Below are 18,654 nucleotides of genomic sequence, written 5' to 3'. Positions count from 1 at the left end.
AATTTTGCAAATCCTAAAAGATTCCTCTGATCCTAGGCTAAAATCTGACGTGTTTGACCGTTAGTTTGACATGTTCACTGGTCAAATTTGCGATCAAATTTTACCTCAGACAAAATTCTGGCAGTGTCAGAAGATTTGACTCACAGTCCTGCAGAGTGACTTCTCTTACGACGACTGTCAAATTGTCTTTAGTTTTTCAAGAAAAGCCATGACCAAAATGAACGTTAGAGTTTTCTTCGTAACCGCCATTTCAATCTTGTGTGTAATGCAGCTCACTGTGAATGAACGTGTCATTGATTGATGACGTAAAACTCCAGAGAAGTTTTCTTTTCGAGGATCATGTTGTACAGTCTGACAAGTAACAATCGTAAAGGATTATTATAAATCGCACATCGTATCTCTGTGCATATTGCGTGGTTTGCTTATTAAGTTACCAGTCAACAGCTAAACCAAGCTTTATGTTTAAGTCTTCTTAAAAACAGCCTCACTATTCTTCTTCCAGTTCAATTTACTGTCCAAATGGACACCAAGATATTTATAAGACTGAGCAATCTCTACTTTCAGACCGTTAATTATCACTGGTGCTATCACTTCTTTTTTTTCTTCTAAAATCAATGATCAACTCCTTAAGGCTGGTTCACACGGCAGGATAATTAGGCCGATTTTAGCCCCGATTCACCCCTTTCAACAATCTTAAGGATGCTCCGACTTTAGAATACACATATGACCCGGAGGGGGGTGCATTCGGAGAACACTGGGGTGTCCAGCCCGCAGGGTGGAATATTTCCACCCCAGGGGTGGCAGACTGGCCTGCCAAGGGAAAGACACATGCTCGAGAGACGTTTACACAGGAAATACACATGTGGGGGTTACCCGGGGGGGGGGGGGGGGGGGGGGAACTATGCGCATGGTGGCACCTAGCCAACGCGAAAGCTGCCAGAGGCATAACTCTGGCGTTGACGTCAACAGCGCTGGAGGAACTCAGGGTTTATCAGGCTCACCTAAGTAGAATATCGCACATATCCAGTCCGTGGAGTGGAATGGCGAGCAAGCGAAGACACCTGAGCGGGTCCTAGTACCGGCTGGTTGAAGCAAGTACACGGGAGGACACTGGCTCCACTCGGAGATTATAGAATCTGGCGAATGTGTTGGGTGTGGCTCAGCCTACAGCAGATGTCTGTTAGCGAGGCGCCATGCGCTAGAGCCCAAGAGGAGGCCACACTCCGAGTGGAGTGGACCGTCACACCAAGGGGGCATGGTCAGAGCAATGCCAAGGCTGGGTCTGCCTCCTCCAAGGGCAGCGCTTGCAGGTTCACCACCTGGTCCCGGAAGGGAGTGGTGGGAACCTTGGGCACATATCCAGGCCGGGGTCTCAGGATCACGTGAGAATAGGCCGGCCCGAATTCCAGGCACGCTTCGTCTACAGAAAATGCGTGCAGGACCCCTACCCTCTTGATGGAGGCCAATGCAAGCAGGAGCGCTGTCTTGATTGACAGGAACTTAAGCTCCACTGATTGCAGAGGCTCAAAGGGAACACTCTGCATGGCAGTTAGAACCACTGAGAGGTACCAAGAGGGAGTGAGAGGAGAGCGAGGAGGATTTAGTCTCCTCGGTCCTCTCAGGAACCTGATGACCAGGTCGTGCTTTCCCACGGACTTACCTTCGACTGCGTCGTGATGTGCGGCGATAGTGGCAACATACACTTTCAGGGTGGAGGGAGACAGTCTTCGCTCCAACCCACCCTACAGGAAGGAAAGCACGACACTGATCGGGCATGATCTGGGGTCTTCTGAGTGAGAAGAGCACCAAGACACGAAGAGGTTCCACTTCAACGCGTAGGCATGTCTAGTGGACGATGCTCTAGCGGAACTGCTGGTGGTAGGGTACTCAAATCTACCTCGTCCCGTCCAGAAGCCACACGTGGAGGTTCCAAAGATCGGGACGAGGGTGCCAAAGGGTGCCCCGTCCCTGAGAAAGGAGGTCCTTCCTCAGAGGAATTGGCCAGGGAGGTGCTGTCGCGAGGAGTACAAGTTCGGAGAACCAGGTTCGGGTGGGCCAGTGCGGCGCAACCAATATGACCTGCTCCTCGTCCTCCCTGATCTTGCACAGGGTCTGTGCAAGAAGGCTCACTGGGGGAAACGCATACTTGCGGAGGCCCCGCGGCCAGCTGTGCGCCAGTGCGTCCGTGCCGAGCGTGCCCTCGGTCAGGGAGTAAAACTGGGTAAACTGAGTAAAACACTAACCCATAGTGCCACCAATATGATTGACTATAGTCAATGCTTGATTATTCGCAGACTGAAAAAGACACCCATTATCAAGTTTATTAGTTGTAGCTGTGTTGCTTACATCAATGTCTCATGTTTTTCCCTCTTTTTTTTTTACTACAGTTTACGGTTTTAAATTTTTAACAGTATCAAACCCAAGCTAACTTTAGAAAAACTGTTTATTTTATAAAAAAAAAACAATTTAATTACAAAACGGACAATTTTAAATTAAACACTTAAAATAAGACATATTTTCATATACAACAGATCAGATGGACCTGTAACAAGATAACACTAATAAATGTATTAACATTAAAGGGGTAGTTCACCCATGAAAATTCTGTCATTATTTACTCACTCTCCATGTATAATTTTCTTCTTCTTCTGCTGAACACAAAATAAAATATTTTGACAAATGTGTGTAACCAAACAGTTGATGGACCCCATTGATTTCGGGGTTTTTTCGGGGGACTATGGAAGTCAATGGGGTCCATCAACTGTTTGGTTAACGACATTCTTCAAAATATATTATTTTGTGTTCAGCAGAAGAAAGAAATTGATACATGGAGAGTAAGTAAATAATAACAGAATTTTCATTTTTGGGTGAACTATCCCTTTAACTATCCATGTGTGTAGGCTGCTGTCCCATGAAGATCTGCACGCTTCTAACACACAGTGACAGATGCAACTGATCACTTTCACTTTAGACATAACAAACTGTTTTTATGTAAAGCGTGTGTGTATTTGACAGTATTAGCACAATCAGACGCTATTTAGATAAAGTCCAGTAATCGGGTGCCTTTTGACAGGTTTTTAGTGCGCGAGCTCGGTGTGTACGCGACTAAGCGCTCAGAAAAAAACGCATGTCAGAACAGCACGCGAATAAAATGCGAAGCACTGCTACTTGGGCGGAGTGATAACCGCAGCACCTGAGACGCTCTGGTATGAGCTCTGGTTCAGAGCAAAGGTATGCTCTGAACGAACTCTCTGCTCCTCACCACGGCGCGTCTCAGGTGCTGCGGTTATCACTCCGCCCAAGTAGCAGTGCTTCGCCTTCAGAGAATATAGTTCCCAGTATTTATACGGTTAAAATATGTCTGTGTCTCATGTGACTTTGTTTTTTGTACACTCTGTGACTATACAAATCACAACATGTAAATAGGAAAATATTTGCGTTATTTTGTCACTTATTTGGATTAGTATGCTAGCTGCAACCATTTACATCCAGTCTTTGTGCTAAGCTAGGCTAGCGGTGGGTGCGTCAAACAGACTTATAGCACGCACGGAGATGAAAAAGGTATGTATGGACTTATCTAACTCTGGGGGATAAGGTGAATAGGCTTAAGTTCTGCTAAATTTGAATAGGCTAAAGAGTGTTCCTTTAAACATTTTATTCGCGTGCTGTTCTGACATGCGTTTTTTTCTGAGCGCTTAGTCGCGTACACACCAAGCTCGCGCACTAAAAACCTGTCAAAAGGCACCCGATTACTGGACTTTATCTAAAATCGGACCATAGTTTGGGGGCCCCCTAGTGGCAGCGGGGCCCTAAGCAGCCGCTTAGTTCGCTTATAGGGAGAGCCGGCTCTGCAGACACCCTTGGCACAACCTTAAGCAATGGCCCTGAACGCTGGTTCAGTGTCAAAATTGTAACAACGCCGTAATAACCTCCACCAGACAATGTACAGTAGTTATAGCAATCATTTGGCCATGTTGTTAAAACGTTGTTAGAAGGTTAGAACGCTCTGTGTCTGCTGAGTATAGCCGTGCTGGGCAACGTTGGTAAAAATGACGCTATCAGATTTAACAGATTTATTTTTTCACCAATTATCAAAATAAAGTAGTCCTACAAAGCTATTATTGTGCATGTGAGCAAATAGCAGGGAGTGTATCAGAGAACGATTTAGTGCTATCTGCACACATGCTTTGACAATAATAGCTGTGTAGGACTACTTTATTTTGATAATTGGTCAAAAAAATCTGATAAATCTGGTTATGTTGCATAGAACTGAATGAAGATTAATATATTGATTTTAATACATTTTAATATATAATATAAATATAATATTTTAATATAGGCCTATTTTCTGTCCATTTTTTGTGTTACTTTAAACAAAATTGTGTGTTTATTTTATTTACTGGCTTGTATTGTTTTTATTTCAATTACTTAAATTATTGTATTTAATAAAAAAGTCTTATAATAATACAATGACACAAACATTTTCGGTTTAGGTTTTCGGCCAAGTGCATCCTGAATTTTCGGTTTCGAAAATAAACCCTGTCAAATAAACCCTAGCAATGTCCCTGGTTGTAACTGTAATTAAATCTTGACTCACCCTTGAGCTCCACATCGGCCTGGTAGTTCCCGCTGATGACGGAGTCTGTGCTCGGCGTGCTGCAGCGATACACACCGCTGTCTGTCGCTCGCACCTTCTTGAACCGCAGCTCCACTGAATCATCGCCCAGCTTCTTATATCCGATGTCCCCGCTGTTGACCCGGTCCTTCACTGTGGGGTCCATGAAGTTATCTCCTAAGGTGGAGACGAGCGGGACCGATTTATCACCGGCCTGGATCATGGACCAATCGAAATCCTGGTCCCGGGGCCCCTGGTAGTCGGACACATTGCAGCGGATGGAGACGGCCTGTCCCTCGACATGCACTAGAGGACCGACCGGCACCTTCACCACACGGCCCTCGCTGACCGCCACTGAGAGAAAAAGACAAGATTTCTCACATATAGAGCATGTAGAAAGAAAATACAGCAATACCTCTGTATATATCTCGGTTTTTGATTTCAGAATCCTTTTTTATTTCTTTAATCTGTTGCGGAAATGAGCTTACATAAACTGGAAAAATGCAGACACTGCCATGAAATTTTCAAGAACTGCTTACTAGGTATGAACACTATACATGAAAATGCCTGTCTCAATAGGTACTTTATATAAAAATGAAATAAGAAAAATCATTCACGTGGCTGTTGTTACAAAGCATAGGAGTCATTCAGATCCAAGTGCAGCTTGTCTTTATTAAACAGAGTAGTCACCAGGCAAGGGTCATACACCAGCAAACACAGCATAGAAGATCAGGCAAAATCGTGGTCAATAAACAGGCAGGATATCAGGGCAGGCAGCAAACAAACAGGATACAGGAACCAGCAGAAGATCAGGAACAGACAAGGTCACAACAGGCAGGTAAACACATGGTAAACGCTTGGCAATGTTCACAGCAGCAAAACAAGACTTAGCCAAGAGTTTTGTGTGAGTGTGGCTTAAATGAGTGTTTGAACATGAGGTGCAGGTGTGTGTGTGTGTGTGTGTGTGTGTGTGTGTGTGTGTGTGTGTAATCAGTCCAAGCACATGCATGATGGGAAATGGAGTCCGTAATCACCTAGGGAGTGCGTGGCTAATTGTGACAGCTGTGCATGCATGTATAATATTATTTTTATGTAAGAATTTCCTTAAGAAACCTCTAGACTACATTGGAAACAGTAAAATGGGAATAAATACGTAGTTCTGGTATGAAACTCTAGATAGAACAGGCTGATAGGTCCTTAACTCATTTGGTAGAGATCACATCATTATCTACATAGCACAGCTGATTGGTTGCCAATGAGCTGCGGCTCAACATTCAAATACTTGAATGATGCTGTTAGCAGTCTGCAGCGTGCTTTAAGAAAGCATCTGAAATCAAATCAACATCTAAAGCTGGGTGCACACTGTACAATTTTGCTGTCTGAGACAAATTTTGCAAATCCTAAAAGATTCCTGTGATCCTAGGCTAAAATCTGACGTGTTTGACCGTTAGTTTGACATGTTCACTGGTCAAATTTGCGATCAAATTTTACCTCAGACAAAATTCTGGCAGTGTCAGAAGATTTGACTCACAGTCCTGCAGAGTGACTTCTCTTACGACGACTGTCAAATTGTCTTTAGTTTTTCAAGAAAAGCCATGACCAAAATTAACGTTAGAGTTTTCTTCGTAACCGCCATTTCAATCTTGTGTGTAATGCAGCTCACTGTGAATGAACGTGTCATTGATTGATGACGTAAAACTCCAGAGAAGTTTTCTTTTCGAGGATCATGTTGTACAGTCTGACAAGTAACAATCGTAAAGGATTATTATAAATCGCACATCGTATCTCTGTGCATATTGCGTGGTTTGCTTATTAAGTTACCAGTCAACAGCTAAACTAAGCTTTATGTTTAAGTCTTCTTAAAAACAGCCTCACTATTCTTATTCCAGTTCAATTTACTGTCCAAATGGACACCAAGATATTTATAAGACTGAGCAATCTCTACTTTCAGACCGTTAATTATCACTGGTGCTATCACTTCTTTTTTTTCTTCTAAAATCAATGATCAACTCCTTAAGGCTGGTTCACACGGCAGGATAATTAGGCCGATTTTAGCCCCGATTCACCCCTTTCAACAATCTTAAGGATGCTCCGACTTTAGAATACACATATGACCCGGAGGGGGGTGCATTCGGAGAACACTGGGGTGTCCAGCCCGCAGGGTGGAATATTTCCACCCCAGGGGTGGCAGACTGGCCTGCCAAGGGAAAGACACATACTCGAGAGACGTTTACACAGGAAATAAACATGTGTGGGTTACCCGGGGGGGGGGGAACCATGCGCATGGTGGCACCTAGCCAACGCGAAAGCTGCCAGAGGCATAACTCTGGCGTTGACGTCAACAGCGCTGGAGGAACTCAGGGTTTATCAGGCTCACCTAAGGAGAATATCGCACATATCCAGTCCGTGGAGTGGAATGGCGAGCAAGCGAAGACACCTGAGCGGGTCCTAGTACCGGCTGGTTGAAGCAAGTACACGGGAGGACACTGGCTCCCAGGCCCGTCGCGACAAGGCAAGCAAACCAAGCAATTGCTTGGGGCCCCGAGCTGGCCTGGGGCCCCAAGACAACGACTGGTTAAGAATAAAATGCAACGACAAACTGCGTGAGCACCCCTTTGATAGTCAATGCAGTAAAGTGCAATGACACTGTTATCGGGATACCCCTCAAGAGGGCCCCTCTCGCTGACAGCAGCCAGCCAACCACGCGATCTCTGCGGCGGGCAAAATACAAAACCTCCTCGGTAGTCATAATGAAGCGGAATTATGCTTCAGGAAGCCAGAAAAGAAAAAGAAAAACAAGATAGTGGTAAGTGATAAATTACACTGGATAAAATAGCTCTACTTGTCTTGTACAAGTGGTGTAATTTTGCAGCAGGTAGGCTAGCAAAAATATGTTTATGTTAGCTACCTGCCTGACGGCAAATGCTACTGGTAACGAACAGTTAGTGCAACTTTTTTTTGCTGTAATGTGTTTTTTTAACGGGATAAGGAAGACGCAGATCTGTTCCAGAATCACTGTTTATCGTATTTAATGACATGACATTGCTATAGCTTGTAATAGGTTTTGATGAAAGTGGCATAGCATGCTATAGCCTACTAACTGTTCCACAGTGATAATCTATTTATGGGGGTTAGGAAAACCACACAATACATTCTGTGCATCAAACATTAGCTTGGGATGATTTTAAGCATTGGTAGTTGTGAAAGCAGCTGCATCCCTTCCCTTCTAATATCAAAATATGGAAATGCTAACATATCTTTTCGGTAACACTTTATAATAACCATCATTAATAGATGGTAAATTGTTAGTTATCTTTAGTTAATTGTCATTTAACAGTTAGCAAACAGTCTTTTTACCCATCTATAAACAGTATTTAACCAGAAATTTTTTCATAGCTTATCTTAATGTGCTAGTGTCGTGACTCGTGTGATATATGGTAGTAACAGTTTACGCAAATATGACATTATTTTTGTTACCAATGGACCTTGAACAGTTACTTTATTCTGTGTGGCAATTTTTATACTGTTACATTCCATTTTGCTTGGGGCCCCCAAATTCCTTCAAACGGCCCTGCTGGCTCCACTCGGAGATTATAGAATCTGGCGAATGTGTTGGGTGTGGCTCAGCCTACAGCAGATGTCTGTTAGCGAGGCGCCATGCGCTAGAGCCCAAGAGGAGGCCACACTCCGAGTGGAGTGGACCGTCACACCAAGGGGGCATGGTCAGAGCAATGCCAAGGCTGGGTCTGCCTCCTCCAAGGGCAGCGCTTGCAGGTTCACCACCTGGTCCCGGAAGGGAGTGGTGGGAACCTTGGGCACATATCCAGGCCGGGGTCTCAGGATCACGTGAGAATAGGCCGGCCCGAATTCCAGGCACGCTTCGTCTACAGAAAATGCGTGCAGGACCCCTACCCTCTTGATGGAGGCCAATGCAAGCAGGAGCGCTGTCTTGATTGACAGGAACTTAAGCTCCACTGATTGTAGAGGCTCAAAGGGAACACTCTGCATGGCAGTTAGAACCACTGAGAGGTCCCAAGAGGGAGTGAGAGGAGAGCGAGGAGGATTTAGTCTCCTCGGTCCTCTCAGGAACCTGATGACCAGGTCGTGCTTTCCCACGGACTTACCTTCGACTGCATCGTGATGTGCGGCGATAGCAGTGTACAAAAAACAAAGTCATACACTTTCAGGGTGGAGGGAGACAGTCTTCGCTCCAACCCACCCTACAGGAAGGAAAGCACGACACTGATCGGGCATGATCTGGGGTCTTCTGAGTGAGAAGAGCACCAAGAGACGAAGAGGTTCCACTTCAACGCGTAGGCATGTCTAGTGGACGATGCTCTAGCGGAACTGCTGGTGGTAGGGTACTCAAATCTACCTCGTCCCGTCCAGAAGCCACACGTGGAGGTTCCAAAGATCGGGACGAGGGTGCCAAAGGGTGCCCCGTCCCTGAGAAAGGAGGTCCTTCCTCAGAGGAATTGGCCAGGGAGGTGCTGTCGCGAGGAGTGCAAGTTCGGAGAACCAGGTTCGGGTGGGCCAGTGCGGCGCAACCAATATGACCTGCTCCTCGTCCTCCCTGATCTTGCACAGGGTCTGTGCAAGAAGGCTCACTGGGGGAAACGCATACTTGCGGAGGCCCCGCGGCCAGCTGTGCGCCAGTGCGTCCGTGCCGAGCGTGCCCTCGGTCAGGGAGTAAAACTGGGCGCAGTGGGACGAGTCGTGGGAGGCAAACAGGTCTACCTGTGCGTCCCCGAACTGATCCCAAATCAGCTGAACCGCCTGGGGATGGAGTCTCCATTCTCCAGGAAGAGGCTGAAGCCGTGAGAGCTCGTTGGCTGCACAGTTCAGGTCTCCCGGGATATAAATGGCTCGAAGCGACCTCAGATGCTTCTGACTCCATAGGAGGAGGTGGCAGGCGAGTTACGACATACGGCGGGAGCGTAGACCACCTTGTTGGTTGATGTACGCTACTCTCATGGTATTGTCTGATCGGGCTAGTACGTGCTGGTTCTTAAAGCAGCGCATGGAAGCGGTGCAGAGCGAGACGTACTGCCAGCAACTCGAGGCAATTGACATGCCATAAGCGGTAGGGTCCTGTCCAGGAACCCGCGGCAGCATGCCCATTGCACATGGCGCCCAAACCCCTGGAGGAGGCATCCGTTGAGACAACAACATGCCTGGAAACTCGTTCTAAGGGTACTCCGGCCCGTAGAAAGCTGAGGTTCGTCCACGGGGTGAAGGACTGACGGGGTGAAAAGATTCTCCCCCGGCCCTCCACTGGGGGAAGGAGTGGTCCTGCTACCATCTCCTAAAAAAGAAGTGGTCGCCATCTCTGAGCAGCCCGTCTCAGGAGCGCCGCTTGGCCTGGGGTTTAGGGGGCGCGGGGCTGGAGAGGGCTGTGGCGCCTTCCTGCGGCTTCCTCCACGACGCGGCCCGGGTGAAGGCTGCTGCTTGGGCCGTGCGGGAGGGGCAGGAGGGGCAGGAGGGGCGGGAGCCTCGGGAGGGTGCCCTCGGCGGCGAGCAGGCTGAGGCGTCTGAGCCGGGTGGAGGAGGCAGCGGGCCATCGGGGCAGAATATGTTTGATGGCCTCAGTCTGCTTCTGGGCACTTGAGAACTGTTGGGCGAAGTCCTCAACTGCACCGTCGAAGAGGCCAGCCTGGGATATGGGGGCGTCGAGCAAACGAGTTCGCTCGGCGTCTCTCATATCGGCCAGGTTGAGCCACAGATGTCTCTCCTGGACCACATTAGTGGACATCACCTGGCCCAGGGAGTGTGCGGTCACTTTCGTCGCCCAGAGAGCAAGGTCAGTGGCGGCACGCAGCTCATTGAAGAGCCCTGGATCAGTCCTCACCTCGTGCATGTCCCTGAGCATCTGGGCCTGGTAGACCTGCAGAGTGGCCATGGCATGCAAAGAGGCAGCTGCCTGGCCCGCAGCTGTATAGGTCTTCGCCACCAGAGTAGACAAAAACCTACAGGCCTTGGAGGGGTGCTTAGGGTCACCACGGGAGGAAGCACTCTGAGGACACAGGACACACCACCATAGGTACCCCAGTATACCCGTAAGCAGCCGCCTGATCGAGGGGAGGAAAGGCGGAGGAGGTCGTCGAGCGATCACGGGAAGACAAGGGTGTCTTCCAGGACCTCGAGACCTCCTCATGCACATCCGGGGGAAAAAAAAAAAGCTCCCGGAAGCGACAGCACAGCCGAACCTTCATCTCCCGAGGACTCCTGCCCACCTTGTGATGCTGTGACCGACATAGCATCTTCCTCAGGAGCGCCAAACGACACCCTCGGCCCGCCCGCGACCTCTGGCTGGGACTAGTCAAGGGCATAATTCGGTCGGCTCGCGGGTTGCGACACTTGAGAGGGGGATGTGGCCCGAGGATGAATCGTCGGTTGTTGTTACCACACCGTCACCCTCAGGTCACCCTGGCCACCAGCCGATGTACCAGCTCTATTTTCACTAGAGGGGGTAGATCGGGGTGTGGATGAGGGGACTCTCACTCTTTCAAGATCACTGAGTCTCGACCGTAGTGTCACGATGGCCATGTTTCCGCAATGAAAACATGAGTCATCCACAAGCGCTGCTCTGGCGTGCTCTATGCCCAAACACGCAAAGCAGCGATTGTGCCCATCTAAGTCAGTATTATGTTGTGCCATGATATGGATTTTGCGATACCGAGAATACCGGTTGATTTTCATAAATTCAAATTTTTTAGTTATATTGTTTTGTTCAATTTGGTGCTCTTTTACAACTTTTAACACGACTAATGACGACACAGAATCGAGGCTGTACTGAATGTTTAACCTTCTCCTCCACTGTGTCCGACTCGCGGGATGCACAGGCATTAATAATCAAACACCGAGAGCATGGTAACAGTCCAAGTTAATAGAGCACAAACCCGCCTCCTTAAACACAACAGCAAGAAAGCGCGCATATTTGCAAACGCGTGAGATTTAACAGAGCTGCCAATGCATTCCTCGCGCCACAGGAATTTTTTTACGCGCGTAACGCGTCTTTGCATTGACTTAACATTGAAATCACTCGTGCCTGACGCGCTATTCACGTCCGGTGTGAACGCACCATTACACTTTCACATGATGCCACACATCCATTTTCTCACGCATAGAAAAATTGCGAAGCAAAGAGGACACGGAGACCGACAGACAAGACCGAGCAGGTTACGTTTCTTGTCATGATTCTGCCTTAGTGTCCTTGATTTTCCCTGATTGTAAGGCAGGATCATGACAGAATCATGTTTTGTGTACAAGCGCATGGCCAATTGTTTGGGTCATGTGCTTGTGTTGTCTCGTTACGTAAATGAAACCGTGAAATTTGTGTCAAGCAATAATACAAAACCATAGCTTACCAGAAATTGTAGGTAGCCTACCATGTAAACGTTGTAGCCTACCCCATTAAATTGTAAAATATTTTTCATTTCTATGTCCAATGTAATCCCTCACCTTTTTCTAGTTATATAGGGTTTAAATGCATATTTTTTTGCCTGTCATTTAACTAAGGTGGAAATGTGATTCCAAATTTTTTTTCTCATATCGCAATATAATATCGATATCGTCCGGACATCGAAAAATATTGTGATATGTATTTTTGCTCATATCGCCCACCCCTATAGTCACCCACGGTTTATTATTAGGAAACATTTTAATTTGTTTACGTGGAATGACAGAATCGACACAGTAATTTATATAACAGGGGACTTTGTCAGAAATACTGTCCAAATCATCATCATCAAAAAACACTTACCAGTCTGTACAATCAAAACATCCTTTTAACCTTTCACAGGCGTCATCTGAACACACACACACACACACACACACACACACACACACACACACACACACACACACACACACACACACACTTAGAGCCAATAGGCTGATTTCGGATTGCAGGAGAGAATCTGGATGCCAAGGATATTAAATTATGATCAGATTGCCCCAGTGGTGGAAGCCTCTTTGCACTATAACTCTCCTTGACGTTCTTATAAAATAGATAAATCATTTTACCATCTCTAGTAGGACATGTCACCATTTGCTCAAAGGACGGTAAGGTAGCAGAGACTGTACTGTGGTTAAAATCCCCATTAATTATAACCAATGCATCCGGGCAAGCACGTTGCACATCATAGGTAACTCTCGAAATTGTTTCCGTGGCCAACCTTCCATTTCCCGATGGAGGAATGTAGACTACTTGTACAATAACATGCGAAAGTTTTCTGGGCAAGTAATAAGGTCAGCAACTTACCGCAAGCAGTTCAATGTTCTGGTCACAGATTTTCTCTTTCACCATAACATGGCTAGGATGACACCACTGATCGTTCACATAGAGGCAAACACCTCCTCCTAGTTTTTTACCAGTCCTCTCTGAGTCTCTGTCCAGTCTGTGGAGTGAACATCCTTCCATTTTAACAGGAGACTCTGGTATCTTATTGGAAAACCATTTTTCCCGTAAAGCACAGTAGGCTGCTCAGTCGAAAAAGGCGATCGTAGCCCAAAAGAGCAGACAATTCATCCACCTTATTTACCAAAGAGCGGACATTCATGACGTTTCCTAATGATAGCATGTACAGAGTGAACAGCAGCGGTCCTAGTACTGAGCCTTGTGGTACGCCATACTGAACTTGTGATTGATAAGACATCTCTTCATTTACTGCTACAAACTGATAACGGTCAGATAAGTATGATTTAAACCATGCTAGTGCAATTCCACTTATGCCAACATAATGTTCGAGTCTATTTAAAAAGGATGTTGTGGTCAATGGTGTCAAATGCAGCACTAAGATCAAGTAATACTAATAGAGAGATACAACCACGATCGGATGATAAGAGCAAATCATTTGTGACTCTAACGAGAGCCACAAATGTTACATGTCAGTTTGTTTTTGGACTTCATTCTGTGCTCATTGTGTTCAGTTTCCCGGCACTCCTTGTTTCCATCATCACAGTCATCATTAGTTCATTTGTTTCAGATTTGTGTAGTTAATTATCTTTTTAAGGACCTTTGTTTGTCCCATGTATTCACTGCTGTGTTCTCCCTCAGTGTTCTCCAACTGCAGCCTCTGATTTGCAGGAATCAGCAACGAACCATGTCTTTCGAACCTTGGCCCTCTCCCGCTCTTCCCTCGTCAGGAAAAAAGTAAACTCAGCCTAAAATCAGCCTATAGCTTACTGTGTCCTCTTCTAGAATACTGTTACCTTTGACAAGAAATGCAACAAGAATCATCATACAATCGGAGTGTCATTTCAGACAACTGGCCACAAAACCCACAAAAAGCCGACGCATCACGACAGCGCTCAGACCAAAGCACATTAGCAACAGACACTCATCATAGACAGCCCTTGTGAAAAAGTGTGCTTAATTGTACTGACAGCGTACTTTGTGTGCTTCAAATATGAAAAGTATACTTTTTAAAAAAGTGTACTTGCAGATAATATAATATAATTCAAATTAAAGACCACTTAAGTGTACTTAAATGGAATACACTTTAATGGCAATATTTCTTAACACACTTAAGTGCACTTTTCACAAATGCACTTTGTAATAATATCAAATTAAGCTTTATTATACACTTTCATGACAATATTTCTAAACACACTTAAGTGCACTTTTTAAAAATGCACATTACAATAATGTCTAATTAAGTTTTACTTAAAGAAAGGAAACTTTCATGACAATATTTCTGAACACACTTATGCCGAGTACACTGTGCGATATCCAAAGTAGTTGGGTCACTGTTCTTTTCACACTGCGTGACTATCTGGGGTGACATTCAGTTGCTGCTGTGTTCACACTTAACGATGGATCGGTGACAGGAGGTTTCACACTGCATGACTTTACAAAAGAAAGAATCGCCGACAATTTCTGTCTGGTCCACAATCAGGTTTCACAACCAAACACACTCGAGAAGTGATAAGGAAATAACGCAAGATCACAAATTGTTATTATAAATGATAGCCTGCAAGAAGCTTGCGATCCAAATTGTCTGTGCGCTGATTTGCAGCGCAAAAAGAAAAACAGATTGTGCAGGAAGAAATGGTTGAGACGAGGAGAGCAAGGAGTGCGTTTTCTGCAAAGAGAGTTGGGGTAAATAAATAATTTTGCAATGTGCTGCTGTTGCTGCTGGTCAAGCAAATGTGTACTTTGTTTCTGTTTGATATAATTGTAAATCTATCAATTAAAATACTGATATTCTGGTCTATAACTCCTCCCCGAACATCCTGCTGTCCTGTATCCTGCACTCTCATTGGCTGTAGGTCATCGCCGATGTAGTTTTCAGTCAGAACACATTCACATAGCAGGATTGTGAATCGCCGTAAGGTCCAGATATTTAGCATGCCTGCCAAATATCTCACGGGCGTCGGCGATTCTCTCGGATCATGTCTTTAATCATACACACTGTGTGATTGCCACTCACGTGAACAAGCACCGATTTGCCTGTGATTTCGGGCATTTGTTGGCGATCTCCCAAAACCTGTTGGCAAGCCAATGTGACCTTTTGGTGCTTTGAACAAATCTAGGTTTAAAGGTTCTTGACTCTGCCACCTGGTGCCTCTCACACCAGGATATACTTTACACCTTAACTGCTAAATACCTAATCTAAGGCAAGCAGGTTCGTAAGAGTATGCCCAAGATGAACTAGACAGAGACGTGCTTTCAGTAGAAAAACAATTATCACAACTTTATTATACAATGGTATAAATTAAAGGAGCCATATCATCGTACTAAAATGAGAGACCAGACCTGGTATTGGCTGTTACTAAGGACAATACAATTAATAATTTCACTGGAAAAATACTGATTCACTGGCAAGGCAGGTTACCTGTCCGGGATACGCGTGACTTTCACCACCCGTGCTCTGGAACCTGGTGCTCAAGATCACATGCAGTCTCACACACACATGCAGTCTCACCCACACACACACACAACCACTACAAGCCAATGACTCAATCAATATTGTGAAGTGCAGTTTACCACTACAATACGTGGTGCAGTGCGCGGGGACGGAACCAGGAACCTCTCTTATGAGCAGCTACTCTAGTACTAGGAAGAAAAGGACAAGAAAGTTATCACTAGCGGAGGGAATGGAGAATGTAAAACTATACTGCTAGAACAGCCAATATCACATCAGTCGACAGAGCATTAGACGGTGACTACGGCTAAATAAATCACCATAAAGAAAATAAACATATAAAACTTAATTCAGGCAAGGCAAAGCAGCAGGAGCAATCTGCCTGCTGACACAAAATCATTAAAATTAGTGCTTGCTATACACATATAGCATCGCAACCATTTCATAAAAACATTATTTTCTTTTACCTCAATGTTGACATACAAACGGACGTAACAATAATCAATAAACATTTTACCTTCTTGATGTTACTGCTTAATTTTGGTACAGCTACCTGGCGGGTGCCTTGCCCCAGACCTTCAGTAATACACCGGACGATTACCCGGAAGCGTCTAGCAATCAGTCAAACACTTATTTTCATCCAGTATTAGATACAATATAAATGCTTAGCTTGCTACATCGTAAACATTTACCATACCTTCGTAGCACAGGAGAACCACATACCCAAGCAGTAACAAGACTGAAAATGAGTTGTTTAGCCACTCACGGCTAGCTGGGTGACGTCATGGGGCTACCGTAGCTGCAGAGGGACAAAATCAACCAGACAGCGACTAGTCCGCCGGTTACACCAAAACTGGGCCTAAAATCATTCAGTGTGAACTCGGCATTAAGTGCACTTTTTAAAAATGCACTTTGTAATAATGTCTAATTAAGTTTTACTTAAACATACATTTTAAATAATTATGATTTTATAGTGTTTTAAAGTTATTAAAGAAAATGTATTTTGATGTATTGACTAATACACTAAATAAAATAAAAAATTTAATGGAAAACATGGAAAATTATTTATTTTGATTTCAACTCAAGTGTGTTGTCCAAAATTAATTTGTTAATGTATTTTAAATCTGTTTAGTCTATAATATATACTGTGTGCATTAATGCACTTGAAATGTATTTGTCCAATACATTTGCTTATACAGTATACTCCAGTATAACTTATTGTTGACATTTTTATCACCAGCTCTATGAACTCAACTACAAGTGTCAGTTTTGTACATAAAATTAAAATGTCATTTATGAGAGGGGTCTTAATGTAGCCTAATAGTAATGTGTTGTACTTTACATCTGTGAACAGAATACTTTCAATATCATTATGTTGTTCTAAGTAAATTAAACACACATTTAATTGCATTAATTGCGAGCAAAACTTAAACAAAATTAATTTGCATTTAAAATAAATTTAATTTTAATCAGACTATATTTTTAGATTACTTCAGGTCCAATAGCATTATTGACAAATATCTTTTCTTGTAAAATCTGGTGTTGAAACAAGATTATTAATTAAACAAACAAACACATAAACACACAGGTAATATGTATGCAGTCAAATCACAATCTTTTTTTGCGTCATGGTTGTGTGTAACCATGTCTTCAGACGGAGAGTGGAAAATGATCTCTCCGATGAAGCTGAGATGGGGAGACTTCTGAGTTTGAGGAGGTTTTTGGCATATCTTTTACTGTTTTGGGATAATCACTGCAGATGTCTCCCATAATTTTCAGCTGGATTGCAAGTTGGGCTTTGTCAAAGAGTAAGGTGAAGGGAATTTGTCATTCGTGTTGGATTGCAACCGTGACAGCTGGAGGGCCCTGGTTCCCCTCTGGCAGGAGTGGACTATAGTATTGTCTACTAAGTTATACCATAAAAATCAAACTCTGAATTTAGAAATATGAAATGTTGGAAAAAATTAAATAATATGCCTACTTTTAGATGGAAAATGTAATAAACTGATAAGGAAAAAATACTTGTTCTTATTGGACAATAGAATTTGATTAGATTTAAGTGAAATCTACAACACAACAAGCTATTTTTAATAACAGTAATATACCACAAAATAAGAGTTTAGGACAGAAAACAATATGTCTAATGAAATACAAATAACAGGTTAAACCAAGCATCCATTTAAAAAAAATAAAGGTAACAGGATTTTCTTAAACAAGTCAACTTACCAAAAGCAATTAACAAAATCACAGAATGAAAAATTCCAGTTCCATCCATTTTAAGAAGGCGCATGAAGTCCTCCCGCGAGAGTGGCAAAAAAGTGTCTTCTGACATGAAAGGTTTGCGAGAGTAGTGGGAGACCGGGGACAGTTGCAACAAGGGATGGTTGCAACATGTCATTTTTTCTCCAATCAGAAAGAAGCTAGAGTGATGACACTCACACTGCACATGCTCAGTTGGATGCCCCTCCCTTGCAGAGAAACATCAAGGAGATTCCTGAGCTGCTCCAGGATTTATTAAAAAAAAACTGTTTTTGAGGTATAAAAGTATTTATTTTCTTGAGCTTTGTTTTTGTTAAAATGAGGTGATTGTTTTTTGTGATTCAGTTCAAACTTATATGGTTTAAATGAGTGATATGTTAACTTTAAGCTAATATGGTTAACATGTTTCAATGCCACCTTGTTTAGCTAGCACATGAGGTTTTATCATGGCTGACAGGTAAGGGGACAGTTGCTGTCCCCGTACAATGCATAAATATAAAAACAGACCACATAGCAGTATTTTTAACATTAAAAAAGTTCTTTCATAATTTTTCATTCATCTGCACACAAGTTTTTACTTAAATATAATATAGTTCATCAAGTTTTGACAGTTGTTAAAATGAGAGTTATTGCTGTAAAGTTATCGTTAAAGTAGATGCAAGATGCAGTTATATTGTTGACATTACATTGTTAACCTTTGTTTTGCTAAAATGAAAAATGATAAAAAAATATAGTTTAAAAAAATGTTTTACATGACAATAGGCTAAATAAAAGTTAATTGCCTCACAAATCGTTCCATTCTTCTTATTTTACTAAAAGCCTACTGCATTTGATATCAATTTGAATATTTTACATCTGCACATAAGGCCTATTCATCTAGAAAAATCTATAATTGTCATTAATCAAAGCTGA

At 43.8% G+C, this 18,654-nt stretch overlaps 1 protein-coding gene across 1 annotated transcript in view; it reads right to left on the bottom strand.

Annotated features, from left to right (window-relative positions):
* ptgfrna (prostaglandin F2 receptor inhibitor a) overlaps nt 1-17,833 on the bottom strand; it is a 101,485-nt gene extending 83,652 nt beyond the window's left edge. Inside the window, exons 1-2 of the mRNA XM_079617570.1 lie at nt 17,710-17,833; nt 4,598-4,969 (exon numbers count right to left, since the gene is read on the bottom strand). Coding sequence (XP_079473696.1) covers nt 4,598-4,969; nt 17,710-17,815 — 478 coding nt within the window. The 5' untranslated portion in view covers nt 17,816-17,833. The remainder of the gene's footprint in view (nt 1-4,597; nt 4,970-17,709) is intronic.
* Between the last annotated feature and the right edge of the window lie 821 nt (nt 17,834-18,654).

Source organism: Phoxinus phoxinus (assembly GCF_949152265.1).
Source record: "Phoxinus phoxinus genome assembly, chromosome: 7".
Classification (NCBI taxonomy): Eukaryota; Metazoa; Chordata; class Actinopteri; order Cypriniformes; family Leuciscidae; genus Phoxinus; species Phoxinus phoxinus.
This window is presented reverse-complemented; position numbering and strand designations above follow the sequence as displayed.